We start from the raw sequence: 17,473 nt of genomic DNA, 5'->3' as shown, positions 1-17,473 counted from the left end.
ACGCCAATGTCAGAAATTGTGTGGAATTTCCTTTTTCAAAATTAGATGGATATTTGCATCTATATATTGGTTCTCAACAATTGATGAATTTTCCTAATTGGCAATAGGATAAAAGGCAGGAGCGGGGCGGAGCAGATGGCTCACATACATACATATTTTGGATTTCTGGTAAAGTTCTGTGTTGAATACACTAACTCTGAAAAAAAAACAGAAAAAAAATTCTAGATGGAGCTAGTGAAATATCCTTCACATCTTTTTTTCTAATCAAGAGGCTAAATGTACCGACATCTGACAATAAGCTGGTTGGAAGGAAGAAGGTTGAGCAACGTATTCGCTGACTCAGAAAAAAAGCTGTAACATGTGTAAAAAGAACGTGGTAATTTGTCACATATTCTCCTATTGAACAGTTACCAACCGAAAACCAAGTCAGTTGATGTAAAGTGATCCTTTGTCATTATTTTTCCTAAAGCATCCTTTCTTGGGTATTGCTTAAGAACTATAAAACTATCTATTACGGCGTGACTTTAGCGAATAAGGATTGGAAACGATTATCGCACTTACGATTAGGTGATTATGGAATTAACCGAACCACTAAATTACCGAAACAAACGAAACTCCATTGTCATTGCTTTCTGGCAGTCGGCTGTCTGCCGAGATATCACCTTTCCTAACCATGGTTAGGGTCTCAGGAATCTCAGCAGGAGTTGAGCAAATAGGCTGTTAGCTATTGGTCAATTTACAATCTTCTTAATGTTTTAAAAGAAGATGACTGGAAGGATTTCATTGCAGGTTTTTTGTCTTAATTTTGGGTCGCAACTAACCCACCCAGTACTCGTTTTTGGGTGGTTTTCTTTCTAACAGCTAGCGAACAAATTTTCTGCTTCTAAGAAACACCTAACGACTAATGATTCTACTTAAATGTTGCTTGAAATGAAATGTAACGGCCTTTTAGTGAAGAATTAGGACAAAGCTTTCATATTTTTTCTGCTAACAAAGTGAGAACAAAGAACAAAGTGGTTACGGGAGATGAAAAAGCAAAAAACATAAGAAATGAAATAAAATTGAGAACATCACTAGTAAACATTGAAGAAAACCTGACAGGAGATGAGAGGAAGCAGAGAGGGGGCAGAGTTCATCGACCAGTGGGCTGGTCGCACTTGATCAAATCACAGTGAGCCGATCGTAAAATTGAAAAGTTTGAAATCGTTCCATCAAATTTTACCAGGGTCTCCTAATTATTGTATTTCCTAATCCATATATTTTTCCCTTTTGTTTTATAAATTGTTCGATATGAAGCCCAATGCGTATTTGTTATCATTTCTAGAAATTTCTTGCGTGCCCATCAATTTTGATCTCCAATAGCTTCTCGGGGGTACGGTAACGCGTCCCGCCAATTTGCTACGTGCTGCAGCAAACATTCCCATTGTTTTCCCTGCTCCCTTAGTGGAGATGTCATTTTGCATAAGATTTCCCACACGTTCGCTCTCTAGGAGCCTTTAATATAGTTTTGACCAATATTCAATTTATTTTCCCTAGTAGTCTACGTGTATCAAAATGTTAGAGGTAGGATTAACTTATTAGTAATTTTGTAGTGCGGAGCTACGACAAGAAATGCTCTAATTTTCTGAATAGTAACAATTTTCCAATAGAATAACACAACAAGAAAAGATTCTTGTGATAGGATGGAATTAGAGACGGAAAATCCTTAACGTAGATTAGTTTAAATTTGGCTTCAATGCTGATTATATCAAGAGCATCCGGAAGGTGGCCCATGTATTTGTGTTCCACATAAAACTACAAAATGCAAGTGATTATTTGAAGCATTGTTTCTCTATTTCTAGGATAGCTATCCTTGCACATGGTCAATTGCAATGTTGTGGTTCTGGAATGTTCTTGAAGAATCAATACGGTAAGAAATCACATTTGCTTATGATAGATTTAATGCACTAGTCATTCCATGTGTCGTGCGCAAACTTACTACCTAGGAGTAAAACCTCTAGGCTGCCCGCAGAGCTCAGAACCGCAAGGGGGCGCGGTTTGGCGGTTTTGGTGGTTATTGACTATTCACAACAGTGCGCTCGATGACCACCAAAACCGCAGAGGCGGTAAACCGCGCGTCCGCGCGACTCTGAGCTCTGCGAGCAGCCTTAGAAAAGATGCAACAGAGCCTGCATAAACTTCTGTGATATTTAAAGGCAACATGCCGCAAATGGGTGGTGCGGATTTCAGGTGCAGTACCCGTATACGGGGTCGTAGATTATGGAGACGGGGGAAGTTCCACTAATCTCTCCCTGTATCACTGCAAACAGCCGTCTCCAGAATGCTGTTTTGTAGACGCCATCTATTGCAACGCTCCAACCCTTGCGCTGCCTCCGCTCTGCGATTCGTCGAGAATCAATTCGGACTGCCCCGATAGGCAGTAAGGGACGCTACACCTGCAAGGGTGGCGCACTGCAATAGAAGGCATCGTCTAAAACAACATTCAGGGGCCTGCTTGCAGTGAGGGAGGGAGGGATGAGCGGTCTCCATAATCTACGAAATACCAAATACGGATACTCGACCTGAAATCTGTACCACTCCAGATTCGTGGTATGCTGCCTTTAATCAGCTCTATCAAAAACAAAACTCGAGATTTTGAAAAATATTCTAATAGTGTATTTGATTTATATTGTCAAGCAATAGCCAAGATTGTTAACACTATTTTATTACGGCTACCGTTTCGGCGTTGTCGCCGCTCCGCGGAGCGGATCCACAACGCGGATGTCCGCTAACATCACGGCAACGCGGGTGCTGAAGCTCTGACGAAGACGATAATGCCAAAACGTTAGTCGCAATTAAAGATAGTTAACAATTTTGCTATCGCTTGACAATATCAATCAAATAGTCCCGGTCATTATGCCAAGATTCAGGGAAAGTCGAACTTTTGCGATTCTATTAAAGTGTTCTTGCGCTCTTCATTGCTTTAGAAAATGCATGTTCACCGCTTTACATGACTGCTTAGGCGATGGCTACCACCTAACTGTTGTCTACGAAAATTCATCCGAGCGACAAGTGAATAATACGATGGAATTGTTACGACGACATGTAAGCGATGTACGACTTCAGTCATTTGTCGGGCAAGAAGCGACTTTCCTCCTGTCTACCAAATGCAGATCGCAGTGAGTACTGTAACCATGCATGAGACTTGCGTGCTTCAAATGCGATCCACATTTCTAGAACATTATTTCTTCTAACTCAGATTTTCGTCAATGTTCGCTGAATTGGAAGCTTCTCAAAACAACCTCGGGATTTCATCTTTTGGTGTATCGATAACCACAATGGAAGAAGTGTTCTTGAAGTAAGCACATTGATCGATACGTATTGATGTAATATTGATTTACTCATCACAGAGTCGGCGACATAGCACAGGAGCGATTTAACCAGGAGCATGGCGAGGACACAGTAGAAACGAAGGAGATAGAGGAGAACGATCCGATTCTTCAGCGTACGAGTTGTTCTCAATTTCGAAATCTGATCAATCAATATGTGTATCAATATGATTTCTAGAACTACGACTGACAAAACGACTCAGAGGCTTTCCGTACTATTGGCAACATGTTGAGGCGATGTTCATTAAGAGGACCATTTATTTCTATCGAAAATGGATTATGTTCTTGCTTAACCTGCTGTTTCCTGTAAGATCACTTATGTAAATTTTCTGATTTTCTCTCTGTTTTCATTCGCTTTATTGGTTTTAGATAGCTTACATGGCTCTGATGGTATGGACTACGACACTAGTACCAAGTCCTACCGAACAGCCAAGTTTGAAAATTGATCTGTCACCATTCGGTGGTTCGAGCGGTTCTGCATTTATACTAGTTTCCAACGAGACGGATCCTCGAATTCAGGATGGGATTGACTTGAAAGGGTAAATCAATTCGGTAGTCTCACAAGAAGCAATGTATTTGATTAACAGTTCTGGTCATTTGTTTGAATCAAATTCTTACTGCCCCATACTTGCTGCAAAAAATAACTGAGTGTTAGTGAATGTCTTCAAGATCTTTAATTTTTTTCCTCAGCGTACTACTGATTTCTGAAATAACTCGAATTCAGTTGTTTTAAACCGAAGTATGAATAATTTTTGCGATATGAGAAAAGAAAATTAAGGCTTGTTCGGTCTACATTTGTAAGATTCGGAGCGCAATCAAATCTTTTCGCTGATACTGTTGGAAATGTGACGTCGTACGTGCTGAATCTCATACATCAGGTGAGCATCTTGCTGCGTTTCACAGTCTCTTCCTTCAAATTGTTAGAAGCATCGTATCACACGATTTTGACATGGTGCGGAATCCATAGCAAGAGCGTAGAGTAAGGGTAGCAGATTGCGGAGCCCAGCGTGGTTCCACTCATCTTTCACTAATGGTCGTGAAAATCAGCATGAAAGACGCCATCTCTTTTTACAACGATTTCATCATCCAAAAGCGGGCGATCGATGATCAATAATGTCTTCTCAGCAGCCTGCTCAAGAGAGAATAATGAATACGCTGCTGAGGGGAACGGAATGTGTACATGGAGGTGTGTTCTTACGTACCTCGTAGGAACTTAAGCAACTCCCACGCTGTTTTTCACCACTATTAGAGACAGAACTGGAACCAACCTGGGTTTCACAATCTATTATCCAAACTATACGCTTTCGCTGTGGGTTCCGCACCACGTCAAAATCGTGATACGCTGCTTTTATGCTCGTTTTTTCTTTGTTTACTCAATCTCAAATGTATTTTTGGTTTCTAACGATATGACCTGAGCCAGTCCAAAGCCCACGATGTAGTGGCAAAGTGTCGTGCTTCTGAGAATTACCTGTTTTTTTTCACTATCTCTACATGCCATCCCTTTTCTTCTAGCGTCCTTTTCATTCTCTTGAGGGCTCATCTTTTTTTATATTTGTCCTACTTTGGCTTACATAATTTCGAATTGCAATTACAGTTACTAATGCTATAACACTTTGTTTGAATCACACATTCGAAACCGATAAAAAGGAAAATAAAAGGAAATTAATTAGCTAAAATCAATCATTATTCGACACTGATCACAGATAAATATTTGAGCTTTCGTGCGATATTTTTTAGATTGGCTCAAGAGAGTTTGGTATTCGTTATCCGCTGGCATTCCAGCGACAATTTATCAAGGAGAATGCAAGAAATCTCAGAGGTACGCATAAAATTGCTCGCAGTTTTCTGCTAACGCATATTTTTAGAAGATTTTTAAAGTTCTTGTTGCGAAACTGTTGTGGTTCATTCTTTACCTGTAAAGTGAGTGATACCAGGTGCAAGTTACAAGTGAAAAATGGGAGACGAGACAAAGTGATAGCGGTTCCAAGTGTCATTACAGTCATTTCAGAAATTTCCATGTTTTTGAATTTTCTAATCTTCACCTCTTCTTTTGGATTTTCTGTATTTTTTTCTTCATAATCTTCAGCATGCGTTTAAGGAAAGCCATAAGGAGTTTTGAGTACAATGTCTTTTACGGTTTTGATCCCGGACGAGGCGAAAGAACTTACCTAACCTCTCGTACATTGTAAGAAAAATCACACATCAAAGTGAAATATATCGTAACTTTCCCATAATTCTTTTCTGAAACTCTAGTGGTCTTATATTTCAAACTATGTAGACCGTTTCATACATTGTTATGTTTTTTTCAAATTTATTTACTTTTGTGTGCGAGTCCTGGATGAGGGAATGAAGAAAGAGTAAATAAATGAAAAACATTACTTAGTATTTTAACTACTAGTTTATTATGAGAGCTAGAATTGGTGAAAGCGTAGGTAATGGTGTCTATGTTGTTTCATACCGGCTTTTCAGCTTACTTCAACAACTTCGGTTACACCACTCCGCCATTGGCGATTAGTCTCGCTGACTCGATGTTTATTTCACAGGCTCTCAAGAAGAACATTACGCTAGGGGTAAGCAAGATCGTTCTTATTTTCATGATAGTTTTTAGAAGGAATACATTCAGTTGGATGAGAAAAACTTCTAAACTAAGGAGCATACTCACTAGAGTGATTATTAGAAAATGATCTCGTGTGTGCGTGGATGGAGGGATCCATTCATAGGTTTTAGGAAGTTGAGTCTTAGGAAGGAAAAAAGGTTTTAGGAAGTTGAGTTTTTTTTTAAACAACTTGTTAGAACTTTCTTTGATTTAGAAACTAGAAAGGCGAAGAAATAATTTCCTTTTAGCAATACCAGGGATAAGTTGTTTCAATTTTTCCTGACATAATTTTCATTAATTTTTTTAGAAGTCTCTACTCTTCTAATAACTTTGCTGTTGGCAAACAATTGCTCATTCATCGATTTCGATTGTTGTAGGTGAATAATCATCCATTTCCCCCAGTGACGCAAGACGTTCTGAAGAATCGTAACTTTTCCGATGGTGCCGCCTTTATGTTGTCTTACGCTGTCATTGTATGCATGTCTATAGTTGTTGCAACCTGCTGTCAATTTCTTATAAGAGAAAGAAAAAAGAAGAGTAAACATATGCAGGTGCAAGTTTTCTCACGTAAACAGACGTTGAACTACTTTACTTTTGCGATCTTGTTCAGATGTTGTCGGGCCTACGGCCTTGGATGTACTGGATCACAGCATTTGTATGGGATGTTATCTGGTATATTGTAAGGATGGCCGCTTTTGTTGTAATTTTCTACGCTTTTAATGTTGAGGTGGGAATAGCGTCAATTCGATCGATTTTGAGTTGCATTGATTGATCTTCTTCAGCCCTACACCAAAAATTTCACAACTGTACTCATTTTGTTGCTTGCAATGGCTTTATATGGTTGGACAACTATTCCTTTTACGTATTGGTTTTCATTTGCTTTCAATTCGGCGCCAAAGGGTTTCACATTAATTGTTATGTATAACATAATTACAGGTACGGAAACTGATTCAGATGATTTTTTTTCGTAGAAATATACTTTTATGAAATTTGCTGCTTCGTAAGTTGTATTTCTTGTAAGAGGGGCTTCTGCGAGCAGTTGGGCGTAGGGGTTTTGAAATATGTTCACGGACGGATGAAATGAAGGGAAAGTAGCGAGATGTGGATGTATCCAGTTTTCTTTTCCTACCTTTCCTTTCAGGAATGATTGGAACGATAGCCATACCCATCATTCAACAAACAGCCAACGTTGATATAGCGTACACATGGAGCGTCATACTTTCATTCTTCTTTCCTACCTACAGTATATCTAACATTTTTACAGTGGTACGTAAGCCCCATTCTGGGATTAGTCATGCAAAATTTGCTTATTGATTTTGAGGTGTACAACAATGAGTTTGGTAGGCAAGCGTGCAAAATGCTTGATTGTTCCAATGCCATCTACAAAAATAGTCTGCAGTGCTGCGGTAGTTCCAAAGGTAAAGGAGTTTCAGTTATTGAATTGAAATATTGTTTGTAATGTTACAATACTCCAGCTACGCGATTTTTTCCAATACTTTTTTCTTGAGTAGTTAATGTTCCAGACAGGATCTACACTGATCACGTTCTCACTGACGCGGGTAGATTGGGGATATTGTTCCCTATGATCTTTTTTGCTGTACAGGTAATCGAAGTTACTCTACTTCCTAGCTTGTACATTTTTTAAGAGTACATGACAACCATTTTTTCCTAGAGATTGTAAGGTTGCAGGGCTTCTTCTACTGGCTTTTTGTATTCGGGTATGAAAATAATATGGTTGGCTGGTTGCTGGCATACTGCAAAGGATTACGAAAGAACTATCGCGTCGCGGATTCAAAGGCGAGGAGGAGATGACGGTGTAGACTTTTGAGAAAGCGTAGAATCGTTCATTGCAGAGCGAGAACTGGAAACTCGAGAGCGACATTGAATATACTGGCGAGGATAGTGACGTCATAGCCGAGAAAGCTCGTGTGAAATCTATGGATCGACATGCTACAGCTGTCATTGTGGATGACATTAAGAAATGGTAAGTGCTCGGCTAGGAAGCTGTGTGACGACTTGATAGGTCGTTTTTTTTGGGTACAATGGTTTCGTTAAGGTACGGTGATTTTAACGCTGTGAAAGGAGTGACTTTCCATGTAAAGAACGGCGACTGTTTTGGACTACTCGGAGTCAACGGAGCTGGAAAGACGAGCACCTTTCAGATGTTGACAGGAGAGAATGAAATAAGTGGTGGAGACGCTTTTGTGAATGGATGGAGTGTAAAGACAGATTGGAGAAAGGTGAGTGACAAGTGCACACATATACAAGTATATAAAAAAAAACGAAGAAGCGAGAAGGTGACCTGTGGACCTCTGCTTGAGGAGCAGAAAGAACGGTCAAACTGAATTTTTCTTGGACTCCTGAGAGTTGCATATTTCAGGCCGCCTATTTTCAGCGTAGCTCTGAAACTACTGTTTAAATCAAAACGTACGCAAGTTTGAGTTTAGATATTGATTAGTTTTTAGGCCGGCGAAAATATTGGCTACTGCCCTCAATTTGATGCTGTTCTAAAGGAAATGACTGGTGAAGAAACGCTGTACATGTTTGCGAGAATTCGTGGAATTCCAAAGAAGGAAATACCTGAGAAAGTGGGTGTAGTCTTCTGGAATCAAACGTCAACATTTATGTATTTGTGTTTTCTTGTTATGCCAACGAGGTTTAGGTGAAACTTTTTTATTGGTCTGACGTCTCGACAAACTCGTCTTTTTGAAAGGCCCGAAAATGGTTCCAGGTCTCTGATACCATGCATATCCCATCAAACTCATCTCTCCTCGCCAAGCCTCGATATTGTTCCAAGTACACCACGCAAGACCTTCAAAAGGAAAACTAGCGAAAAAGACTGGCGGGGTTGGTAAACCACCGCGTTCTTAAAGATTGTCACCTAGGCGAATGAGATCTGCGCACTGTGCAGTATCCTTAAGTACTAGTGTCTGGATATCGTTAAGGAATTGCATGTGGGGCAATCTTATAGCTCACATAGTGTTATGAACGGCTAGAATTCATTGGTAATTGATAAGCACTCGTTCTTGTTATTCATAGACGGATTCCTGACGGAAATCCAGAATGCTTCCAATGCCTTCCTAGCAGATATTTCTTTTTTGTGGGCTAGTATCGTACACTTTACTTCAAACTCATTTCCATCATGCTTATCATTTTTGTGGCGCCCTAACGGTGTCATCGAACTCCCTCGCCTTTTACCAGCCAAATGTTCCTTGATACGCACGTTCAGCATCCTTCCAGTTTCTCCAATATGAATGGCGTTGCACGTTAGGCATTCTATTTGGTAAATATAATAACTCCGATGTTTGTGCAATCACCGGCCTTACCAAATGGACAAACCACACAACATTACGACACGCATTGCCTATCGTAGAATCTATTGCGAACTAACTGTCGATTGACGCTGTCGCTCGGGATGTTCACCAACACAACATCATCTTGCAGCTGTGCTCGCAAAAGAATCCGTTGTATAGCAGCAGTTAAGGAGTCAGAGACGAAGGGGATGCACAAAGGAATTCTACCTTCACGTGGGATCCTCACTGTCTTGTTTGCAGTTCGAGATTGGGTGTTAAGTAGATTTCAATCTGGTGTAACCGTTTCAACTAGCTATGCTTGTGGCTAGTTTTAGTGATTCCTCCCGTTCTCTATCCCCTGTGCACATTGCAGTTGCTGTCTTGACCATATTTCGGATAACTGCCTTTTTCATGCCATCAGGATGGGCTAACTTTGCGATTAGCAATATGTTTTTCGAGCATTCCTTGCGATACCATTTTACACTTGCAATGCCATTGTGTAGTTTTATTTTTGAAGTAAAATGTACGATACTAGCCCACGAGAAAGAAATATCTGCTAGGAAGGCATTGGAAGCATTCTGGATTTCCGTCAGGAATCCGTCCATGAATAACAAAAATGAGTGCTTATCAATTACCAGTGAATTCTTGCCGTTCATAACACTCTGTGAGCTATAGGATTGCCCCAAATGCAGTTCCTTAAAGTTATCCAGACACCAGTAGGGATACTGCACAGTGCGTAGATCTCATTCGCCTGGGTGACAATCTTTAAGAACGCGGTGGTTTACCAACCCCGCTAGTCGGTGGAACTGGTCAGTTGTTTTCCTTTTGAAGGTCTTGCGTGGTGTACTTGGAACAATATCGAGGCTTGGCGAGGAGAGAGGAGATGGGATATGCATGGTATCAAAGACCTCGAACCATTTTCAGGCCTTTGAAAAAGACGAGTTTGTCGAACCCTCAGGCCAATAAAAAAAATTCACCTAAACCTCGTTGGCATAACAAGAAAACATAAATACACTCTCAAATGCCGAGGTTTCAAGAAGAGAGGACTTAGAGAACATTTATGTAAATTTCTCGATTGGTAGTGGTGATGTTTCCGAGCAGGAATCTTGAAAGTACCGATGAATGTCTCTCCTCTCATTTAAATTTTCTTAATGGGAATCATGACAATTGATTAATCTTGTGTAGCTGTTCTAGGTGAATGCTGTCATTCATACGATAGGTATAGGAATGTATGCAAAGAGGCAGATTAAAGGATATAGGTAAGAAGAGTTTATTTTTGTGAATGGAAACTGGCATGTGGACAATTTTCCTTATGGGATTAAATAGAAATGTTATCAGTGATGGAACTTAATGTTTTTTTTGAAAGTGTTGAACAAATGATGTTTTCAGTGGCGGTAATAAACGACGACTATCTCTTGGTATAGCCTTGATTGGTCTGCCACCTGTGCTGCTTCTTGATGAACCGACAACTGGTGTGGACCCAAAAGCTCGTAGAATCATTTGGAATATTTTCACCAGGGTAATCACTAGATGAGAAATTTTCACAGTGGTGAATTTACTGTTAGAAGTACAATGACCATTTATACGAATGGTCATTGTACTTATAACAGTAAATTTATATTCATTTATAGATTTTCCATTTATATTATATTTATATTTTTCTTTCCATTTATAGATCTAAAACACTTTTTTTCGCCTTTGGCTTTTATTTTCCATCCATTATTGATTGACGACTTCATATAGGTTCGAACACTTGGGACATCATTGGTGCTAACATCTCATAGTATGGATGAATGTGAAGCATTATGTACAGAGTTGTCGATAATGGTGAACGGTTAGTAACAGACTTTTTTACGCATACTTCATGATTAGTCTCTCCTTCGCTCGCCTTCTCTCGCCTGCAATCGGATCTCCCAATGTCACACACTCACTTTCCATTTATAGATCTTTTTTTTTCGCTTTTGGCTTTTATTTTCCATCCAAACAGTAGTGGTTACCTTCCTTTTTTCACCTTCCTTTCTGTCCCCAATAGTCTTTGCATCTACGACCAGAGCTCATGTTGTTCAAATTAGTTTTTTTTTTGACTCGTTTTGAGAGTTTCTTTTTCAAATCGCTACCTCGTCTCCAACTTTTTGCATCTCGAGGGCCTGTTGGCATGCAGTAGCCTGACCAACAGGACCTGCTAAACTCTAAGATCTGCTATTCTATTTAAAGCGCTATACCTAAAGTGTGACATTCTCCCATTTTTCTGGTATTTTTATGTGCTGATATTCTTCTTTCAAACATGTTTTTTTTTATTTGTTTAGCGATTATTGGTTTATTTTTCACTTTAGGTCGTTTCAAATGCTACGGCAGTTGTCAACACATCAAGAGCAGATACGGTGCTGGATTTACACTACTGATCCGCCTAGAGCGAATTGAAGATGCAGAAAATGTGAAAAATGAAATTCCTAAAATCTTTCCGGGCGCTATTTTGAAGGTGACGTGATTTAAAGGGAGGAGTACCAGATGTTTAGCGGTGCGAGTTATTAGTTACTCACGATTGTAGGAACACCATCTTCTGCAACTCAACTATGAATTGCCGAAGCGCGCAGGTGTTTCATGGTCTAAACTTTTCGATAAGATCGAAGTGATATCCAGGAAATTTGGTTTTGAGGACTACTCCCTCAGTCAAACAACATTAGAACAGGTACGGTATTCATACTGCGTTGCTACAGTACTCCTGAGACTAGCGCTATGTATTCTAATATGCTTTAGGTGTTCCTCGAGTTCTCTCGAGAAGCTGACATTTCAAAAACCCATCAGAATGGCTTAGCGATTCACAACTGGAGCGGTGGAAAATTCGCCCAAGAAGACGAGCTAGCGACTGATGGTATCTACGACTTGAAGCTTTAGCGTAATGTTGCGTGTTCGTTGGTGTCCTGGCCAAAATGTCGGGTGTGCTCTAAGCTCAAAACTATTCTTTTTCTGGATAGTTGTTGTTTTGCAATTATCTGTCGTTCATTTTTTTTATCCCAATGAGAATCGGGTCGATTGTTCGCTGTGATAGCACATGTTTGTACGCATTTAATAAATATTGATCGAGTCTGTAAACAAAATGTGTGACATACGAATAATACATATTAGATGCGCTTGCTACTAAATTTTTTTTTCTAAGTATGATATTTTCTACTCTAGCCTCACTCATTCCCATAAGTAATTAATGAAACTGTGTTGTGCTTTGAATGCTATTGTTTTTTTTTTCTTGAATTTTACTCTTTAGGTTTCCTTCCTCCTCTCTCTTCTATAATCTCAGTGTTCACTGTTTTGGAACTGTAGGTAACTGCTACTAAATGTGTAAGTTGAAGTCTATAGTAAACGGAAAGAAGCACAGCTGGGATGATAAGCTTGGAACCTGGGCGGATACAGGCTTTCAATAGTAGTACATATTACGTATTTGTTATTAGGTGGGTTATACCCACGTGTCCAGGATTTTTGCTTTCCTGATATGTTGACCCCAAGTCCTTTCCATTTTAGCCTTTTGTTAACTTTCATGCACTACATGGCCAACTACAAGCAAATTAAGGAGTCTTTCGTCTGATTGAGCCAGCGTAAAAGGTTGGGCGAGTATATATCAATAGGGTATTGCTTGTAAACTTCCTCGGATGCGTCGCGGTCGTCCACGCAAAGATATGCAAGTGTGGACGGAAATGTTGAATTAAAATCATTGAAACTCAAATTTTGAGTTTCAATTATTTTAATTACTAAGGAACATAACTTATTTCCTTGGTTTGTCAGTTTAATCAACCGTTCGTTTCTCATTCTGTCTCTATGTTTGTAACTCCGTGTACCTGTTCGATGCCTTCCACAATTCTCATTGTTTGTGTATTTAGTGTATTCGTGTCGCATCCTTTCTCTATCCTAACCTCCTGAACCTTTAAAGAGACAATGACAAACTTATTTATTCACATCCCGCTCATATTTTCGAACGACTGATGGCGAATATATGACTGGTCGAGCTTTCGAATCTTTCGGAGAAGAGTCGATTGCTGCGGTCGATTCTACACAGTTATTCGAGGAATCTTGGCAAAAGTAGAAATACTAATGCGTACTTCTTGAGCGGTATCTGTGTTTCTTTTCCCCTCCCTCACTCACACATTCCCTCTTCATCCCTCTATATTCATCTATTTCAGTCTGTCTTTCTGCCTCTTTTCGATCCTAATTCTATTTTTTCATGCCCCTTCTGTTCATATCTGTGCTTCCATTCATTGTGTTCGTACCTCTATTCACCTTAGTCGTTCAACAGATGTTTTTTTACTTTTACAAGCGTAACCCGCAGATCTCACGTGTTCTAATTGTGTTTAATTTTCCTAGATTACACGTTCCTCGTCAATTATTTAAGGAATCCCGAGCTTTAGTGTGTGCGTTTGTATGCATGTGCATAGGAACTCAAAGACTAAACTTCTCTCTACCCTAACTTCCTTCACGAATTATCTCTGTGTGGGTCTAAGAGCTCTAAGGGGTCTAAGAGCTGAATATTCTTCACTGAGCAGACTTTCTCATCGTTGTTTCAACGGACACTTTCTGATGAACGTCATTCGTCAATCTACGAATTTTTGATAATCACCGGAAAGTGGTTATATATTAGTTATTATTGTAATTTATGGTTATTAAATAATACGTAATACTTAATAGTAAAATTAATGTAAAAAAAACAAAGAACAAAAGTCATCTGTGATTGTGGACCTTATTCTTGACGAGGAGGAGGGAGTCAGTCGTGCGTTGCTGAGGGCAGAAAGTCTCAGGGCCCTTGTTCCTTAATATATATATTTTTTAATTTTTATTTCAATAGATTTTAGCTTAGGCTTAAGCAAAATCTTGCTCGTATAAGAAATTTGCAGGCTACTCCCGTAGGTCACGGTTCTTCAATGTGTTATTTTTTTACCGGTCTTTCTGGGATTCCTCCATGAACTCGAAGACTTCTTAGATGTTAGGCTGCAATAGGTGTGCATTAGGGACTGTAGACATCTACAAATGTACTTCTAATCTGTGTAGGACGCATTCATCATGAAGAAGCGCTTATTGCTCCATTGATATTCGATTGATTATTAAGACTTTGACCTACATACATATATGCGGACAGTGGTGCTTTTTTTTTGGGAATAGATTTTATTAAAATTGTTGACTGCACTCCTTTACCATTAGTTTTATATCGTCTTTAAGAGCAAAACTTTTTTTTTCGTTAATTTCTCTAGTGTACTCGTTGTTTTTGTTTCTGAGCATGGAAGAAGGAAGTTCCTTTTTTTCGTTAAAAGAGACATATCATCAATTTTTTCTTAGTAAAGTCTACATTATGTAGTTACAGTATTGTAAATATTCTACATACTTCTATTTCTACTTCTCTTTGTTTTCCTCGATATACATATGTACTTCAGCCTGGTATTTTTGGTTACTTTTCAGTACATTGGTAGGTCTGCTGCAAAACTCCAGATTTTTCTTTTCCTTTCTCTCCTTGATCGAGCGTCTATTTTTTCTTTACTTTTGTTTACTATTCACCGTTGTTTACTGCAGTGACAACTAAAAACCATCTGCAGGTGATTTTTCTACACACCCTCCCTAGTGGACATTTTTTCAAAGAAATCTAATAATTAGTTTTTTTTTCAAGCAGAGTTGCTTTCAACTACACTTCTATATTAGTAAATAAGAAGGGTTTGACATTTATGGTCCTGTTTCACTTGCTTTATATGAAGGCAGTGATCAACATAGCAATGGTTGTATTCTGTTCACGTCTCCAAATATTCTGTTCTATTTATTTCAAAGTGGATTCACATTTCCGGTTTTGATTCCCATGAGCGAAGGTCCCAGAGTTTTATCGTTGTGGGACAGCTGATATTGTCGTCACTTTCAAATCATTTGTTTTGTCACTTAGTAACCGAATTATCAACCAAACTGGATGATTATTTTAAAACAAATATTTCTGTTTTTTGTCTCTCTTATTTCAATGTTTTGATCCTAGTATATCGTAACTAAGGGTCTTCAATTCAATTGCTTACATAATTTGGAACTTACGGATCATTTTGATCCGTCTTCGGAATGTGGGAAGAATCTTAGTATTTTTCTTCCGTTGCTGAATAACAACACGGATTCTATAGTTTAATCGCTTCAACTGCTCTTAATTATCCTAGTTTTTGGATACTATGCTTGTGATTTATTTAGCCTTCATGCATTCACGTCCATCGGATGTGTGTAGGTCTCGTTATTGATTGTGGATGTCGATTGGGAGATCATCGGGATAGGTAAAACCTTCCCTGAAGCGGTGTTTGCGTAAATAGCTACCCTGAAATTTCTCTTCCCTTAAGACACTTCATTTATTTTCCTGAGGATTTAAAGACAACTGGAGGAGAAGCGACCTCGGTAATACCAATCAGTGGAACCGGACATTTTTCCGTAACTCAGCTAAAGCTGGTCAATTTTTGGTCAATCATTTGCACGCCTGTTTTGTATGGCCTTTTGAATGTCTCTTTCCTTCCAATTATGGACATTACTCTTCCGGAATGAGTTTGTTTTGCGCAGTTTTATCGTCTGATTTTCCTCTTCGTTCCCTGCTAATGAGCAAGCTTACAGCATCTGTCGAGGAACTCTTGCTAATCCTTGAAAATGGGATTTTTTTCAAAGAAGGGTGCATTGAGAAGAGCAGCGAGTACTGTAACAAGATACTGCCAATTCTTGTGGCTTCATGGAAACGGTGAAAGTAGCTAACATCCTCTGGTTTTGCTAAATAATTAGCCCATAGATCCATGTTCCTACATTTCAGGATGCATTTATCTGAAAATAAACGTTGAGTCACAAGGATACCCTGCTAATAAATAGAGATACACCGGTTCAAAACAACCATTCATCAAGAAGAGCTAAGTATTCATGCTATTCATCAATAATATATTTAGTTTTGGCTGTGTTGACTCAATGATTCTCTTACCTGTAATGGCTTGATAAATGATAGCTGCGAAATGGCGATGTGTCAAAATATTTGGAGATTTTTTACAGCTATTTCTGCTTCGAATTTAATTACTTTTTGTTCTGTAACGAATAAGATATTTTGAATGATTTCAGAAAAAGATGAGTTATGTGGCTGTGAAAACCGCTAGAGGCATTAAGTTAACTTTTTTAGTTCACTAATAACAACAAACTTATCGCATTTTATTTCAAACATTTTCTTTGAAATTTTCTAAAGATGGAGGAGACTTTTCTTGATGGATCCAGAAAGCTGATCAATCACTCAAGAGTCAGTTGAGCGCTGTAGAGTTTTGGAACCATCATCCTTTTTCTGATCATATTAATCATTTTCTTTTTTATTTCGTTCTTTGCATGAAAGTTTACTTAAATTTGAATGATTTGATACAAGGCTACCTACATGTGCATATCTAGAAGTCACTTTAAAATCCTTATGACGAAATCAAAGCGCATACTTTCGATGTAGAATTATCCAGAAATTCTACTATCAAATTAAGATTTGCTGATTTGCATGACTTTTTTTTCGAGTACCGTTTCGAATCTCCTCGTCTTCATTTTCACTGACAGTGATTCGGAAAACTTTAAAAAATGCCATTCAAAGACTTCGATCCGTTACAATTTTTTTTTGCTTTTGTTAGGTGTGGCTATAATTACGTATAATTACTTTGATGCAATACACCAATGAATTCCATTTTTTTTGAAAAGAATTGGATTTTTGTATCTACTTTTTTCATTCGCTGGAAAAAGCTCTAATTCTTTTCTGCATAATTAAGATTAGCAGCTGTGGCAAATCTTAGAAGAAAATAGTTCCTTTTTCTACTCTAGCAGAAGTGAAAAGTTATGCTGCCTTTTCAGTATTTTCTCGAGCTTCCTTCTACATTCTGTGATGCAGAAATTCTACCCTGTTACGAGTTTTTCCACCGAACACTGTTCGCTGCGTTCAGATACAGCAATCAACAAAGTAATCTTCCAGAAGCAATTGAAGAAAACTAGCACAAAACAGCTAAGATCCTCTTCTCAACGCTCGTCCACTTTCTTTCGGTTGAGAAAGACTGAATGACCTGGGATGTGTTGTTCTCCTCCACCCAGCCCGTAATTCCAACAATACACCTTCCGACCTCCATTACTTTAGGACTTTCAAGCATTTTTAAAGTGAAATCTGCTAATAATCGAATGATTCTTCGAAATGAAGTCGTCAACTTTTTTTTAAAACTCAGTCGCGTGAA

General features: G+C 38.8%; 2 protein-coding genes across 3 annotated transcripts in view; one reads left to right on the top strand and one right to left on the bottom strand.

Annotated features, from left to right (window-relative positions):
• The window catches only part of RB195_012461 (uncharacterized protein), a gene marked incomplete at both ends in the record, with an annotated part of 38,485 nt that extends 26,333 nt beyond the window's left edge, over nucleotides 1–12,152 (top strand). For both annotated transcript variants that reach the window (XM_064194313.1, XM_064194314.1), the window contains 25 exons: nucleotides 1,842–1,909; nucleotides 3,002–3,158; nucleotides 3,239–3,337; nucleotides 3,390–3,484; nucleotides 3,547–3,674; nucleotides 3,738–3,907; nucleotides 4,147–4,246; nucleotides 5,106–5,187; nucleotides 5,838–5,938; nucleotides 6,342–6,515; nucleotides 6,575–6,691; nucleotides 6,747–6,900; nucleotides 7,106–7,230; nucleotides 7,286–7,382; nucleotides 7,488–7,567; nucleotides 7,654–7,761; nucleotides 7,818–7,948; nucleotides 8,021–8,204; nucleotides 8,430–8,552; nucleotides 10,452–10,516; nucleotides 10,647–10,776; nucleotides 11,001–11,091; nucleotides 11,591–11,736; nucleotides 11,806–11,946; nucleotides 12,015–12,152. In XM_064194313.1, the coding sequence (XP_064051896.1) occupies nucleotides 1,842–1,909; nucleotides 3,002–3,158; nucleotides 3,239–3,337; nucleotides 3,390–3,484; nucleotides 3,547–3,674; nucleotides 3,738–3,907; nucleotides 4,147–4,246; nucleotides 5,106–5,187; nucleotides 5,838–5,938; nucleotides 6,342–6,515; nucleotides 6,575–6,691; nucleotides 6,747–6,900; nucleotides 7,106–7,230; nucleotides 7,286–7,382; nucleotides 7,488–7,567; nucleotides 7,654–7,761; nucleotides 7,818–7,948; nucleotides 8,021–8,204; nucleotides 8,430–8,552; nucleotides 10,452–10,516; nucleotides 10,647–10,776; nucleotides 11,001–11,091; nucleotides 11,591–11,736; nucleotides 11,806–11,946; nucleotides 12,015–12,152 (3,004 nt within the window). The remainder of the gene's footprint in view (nucleotides 1–1,841; nucleotides 1,910–3,001; nucleotides 3,159–3,238; nucleotides 3,338–3,389; nucleotides 3,485–3,546; nucleotides 3,675–3,737; nucleotides 3,908–4,146; nucleotides 4,247–5,105; nucleotides 5,188–5,837; nucleotides 5,939–6,341; nucleotides 6,516–6,574; nucleotides 6,692–6,746; nucleotides 6,901–7,105; nucleotides 7,231–7,285; nucleotides 7,383–7,487; nucleotides 7,568–7,653; nucleotides 7,762–7,817; nucleotides 7,949–8,020; nucleotides 8,205–8,429; nucleotides 8,553–10,451; nucleotides 10,517–10,646; nucleotides 10,777–11,000; nucleotides 11,092–11,590; nucleotides 11,737–11,805; nucleotides 11,947–12,014) is intronic.
• Nucleotides 12,153–12,246: 94 nt separating this feature from the next.
• RB195_012460 (uncharacterized protein) lies at nucleotides 12,247–12,450 on the bottom strand (the record flags this gene model as incomplete). Its single annotated transcript, XM_064194312.1, has 1 exon — nucleotides 12,247–12,450. One exon carries the CDS (start codon nucleotides 12,448–12,450, stop codon nucleotides 12,247–12,249), a length of 204 nt encoding a protein of 67 aa, XP_064051895.1.
• Between the last annotated feature and the right edge of the window lie 5,023 nt (nucleotides 12,451–17,473).

This window comes from Necator americanus, chromosome III, assembly GCF_031761385.1.
Source record: "Necator americanus strain Aroian chromosome III, whole genome shotgun sequence".
Classification (NCBI taxonomy): Eukaryota; Metazoa; Nematoda; class Chromadorea; order Rhabditida; family Ancylostomatidae; genus Necator; species Necator americanus.
This window is presented reverse-complemented; position numbering and strand designations above follow the sequence as displayed.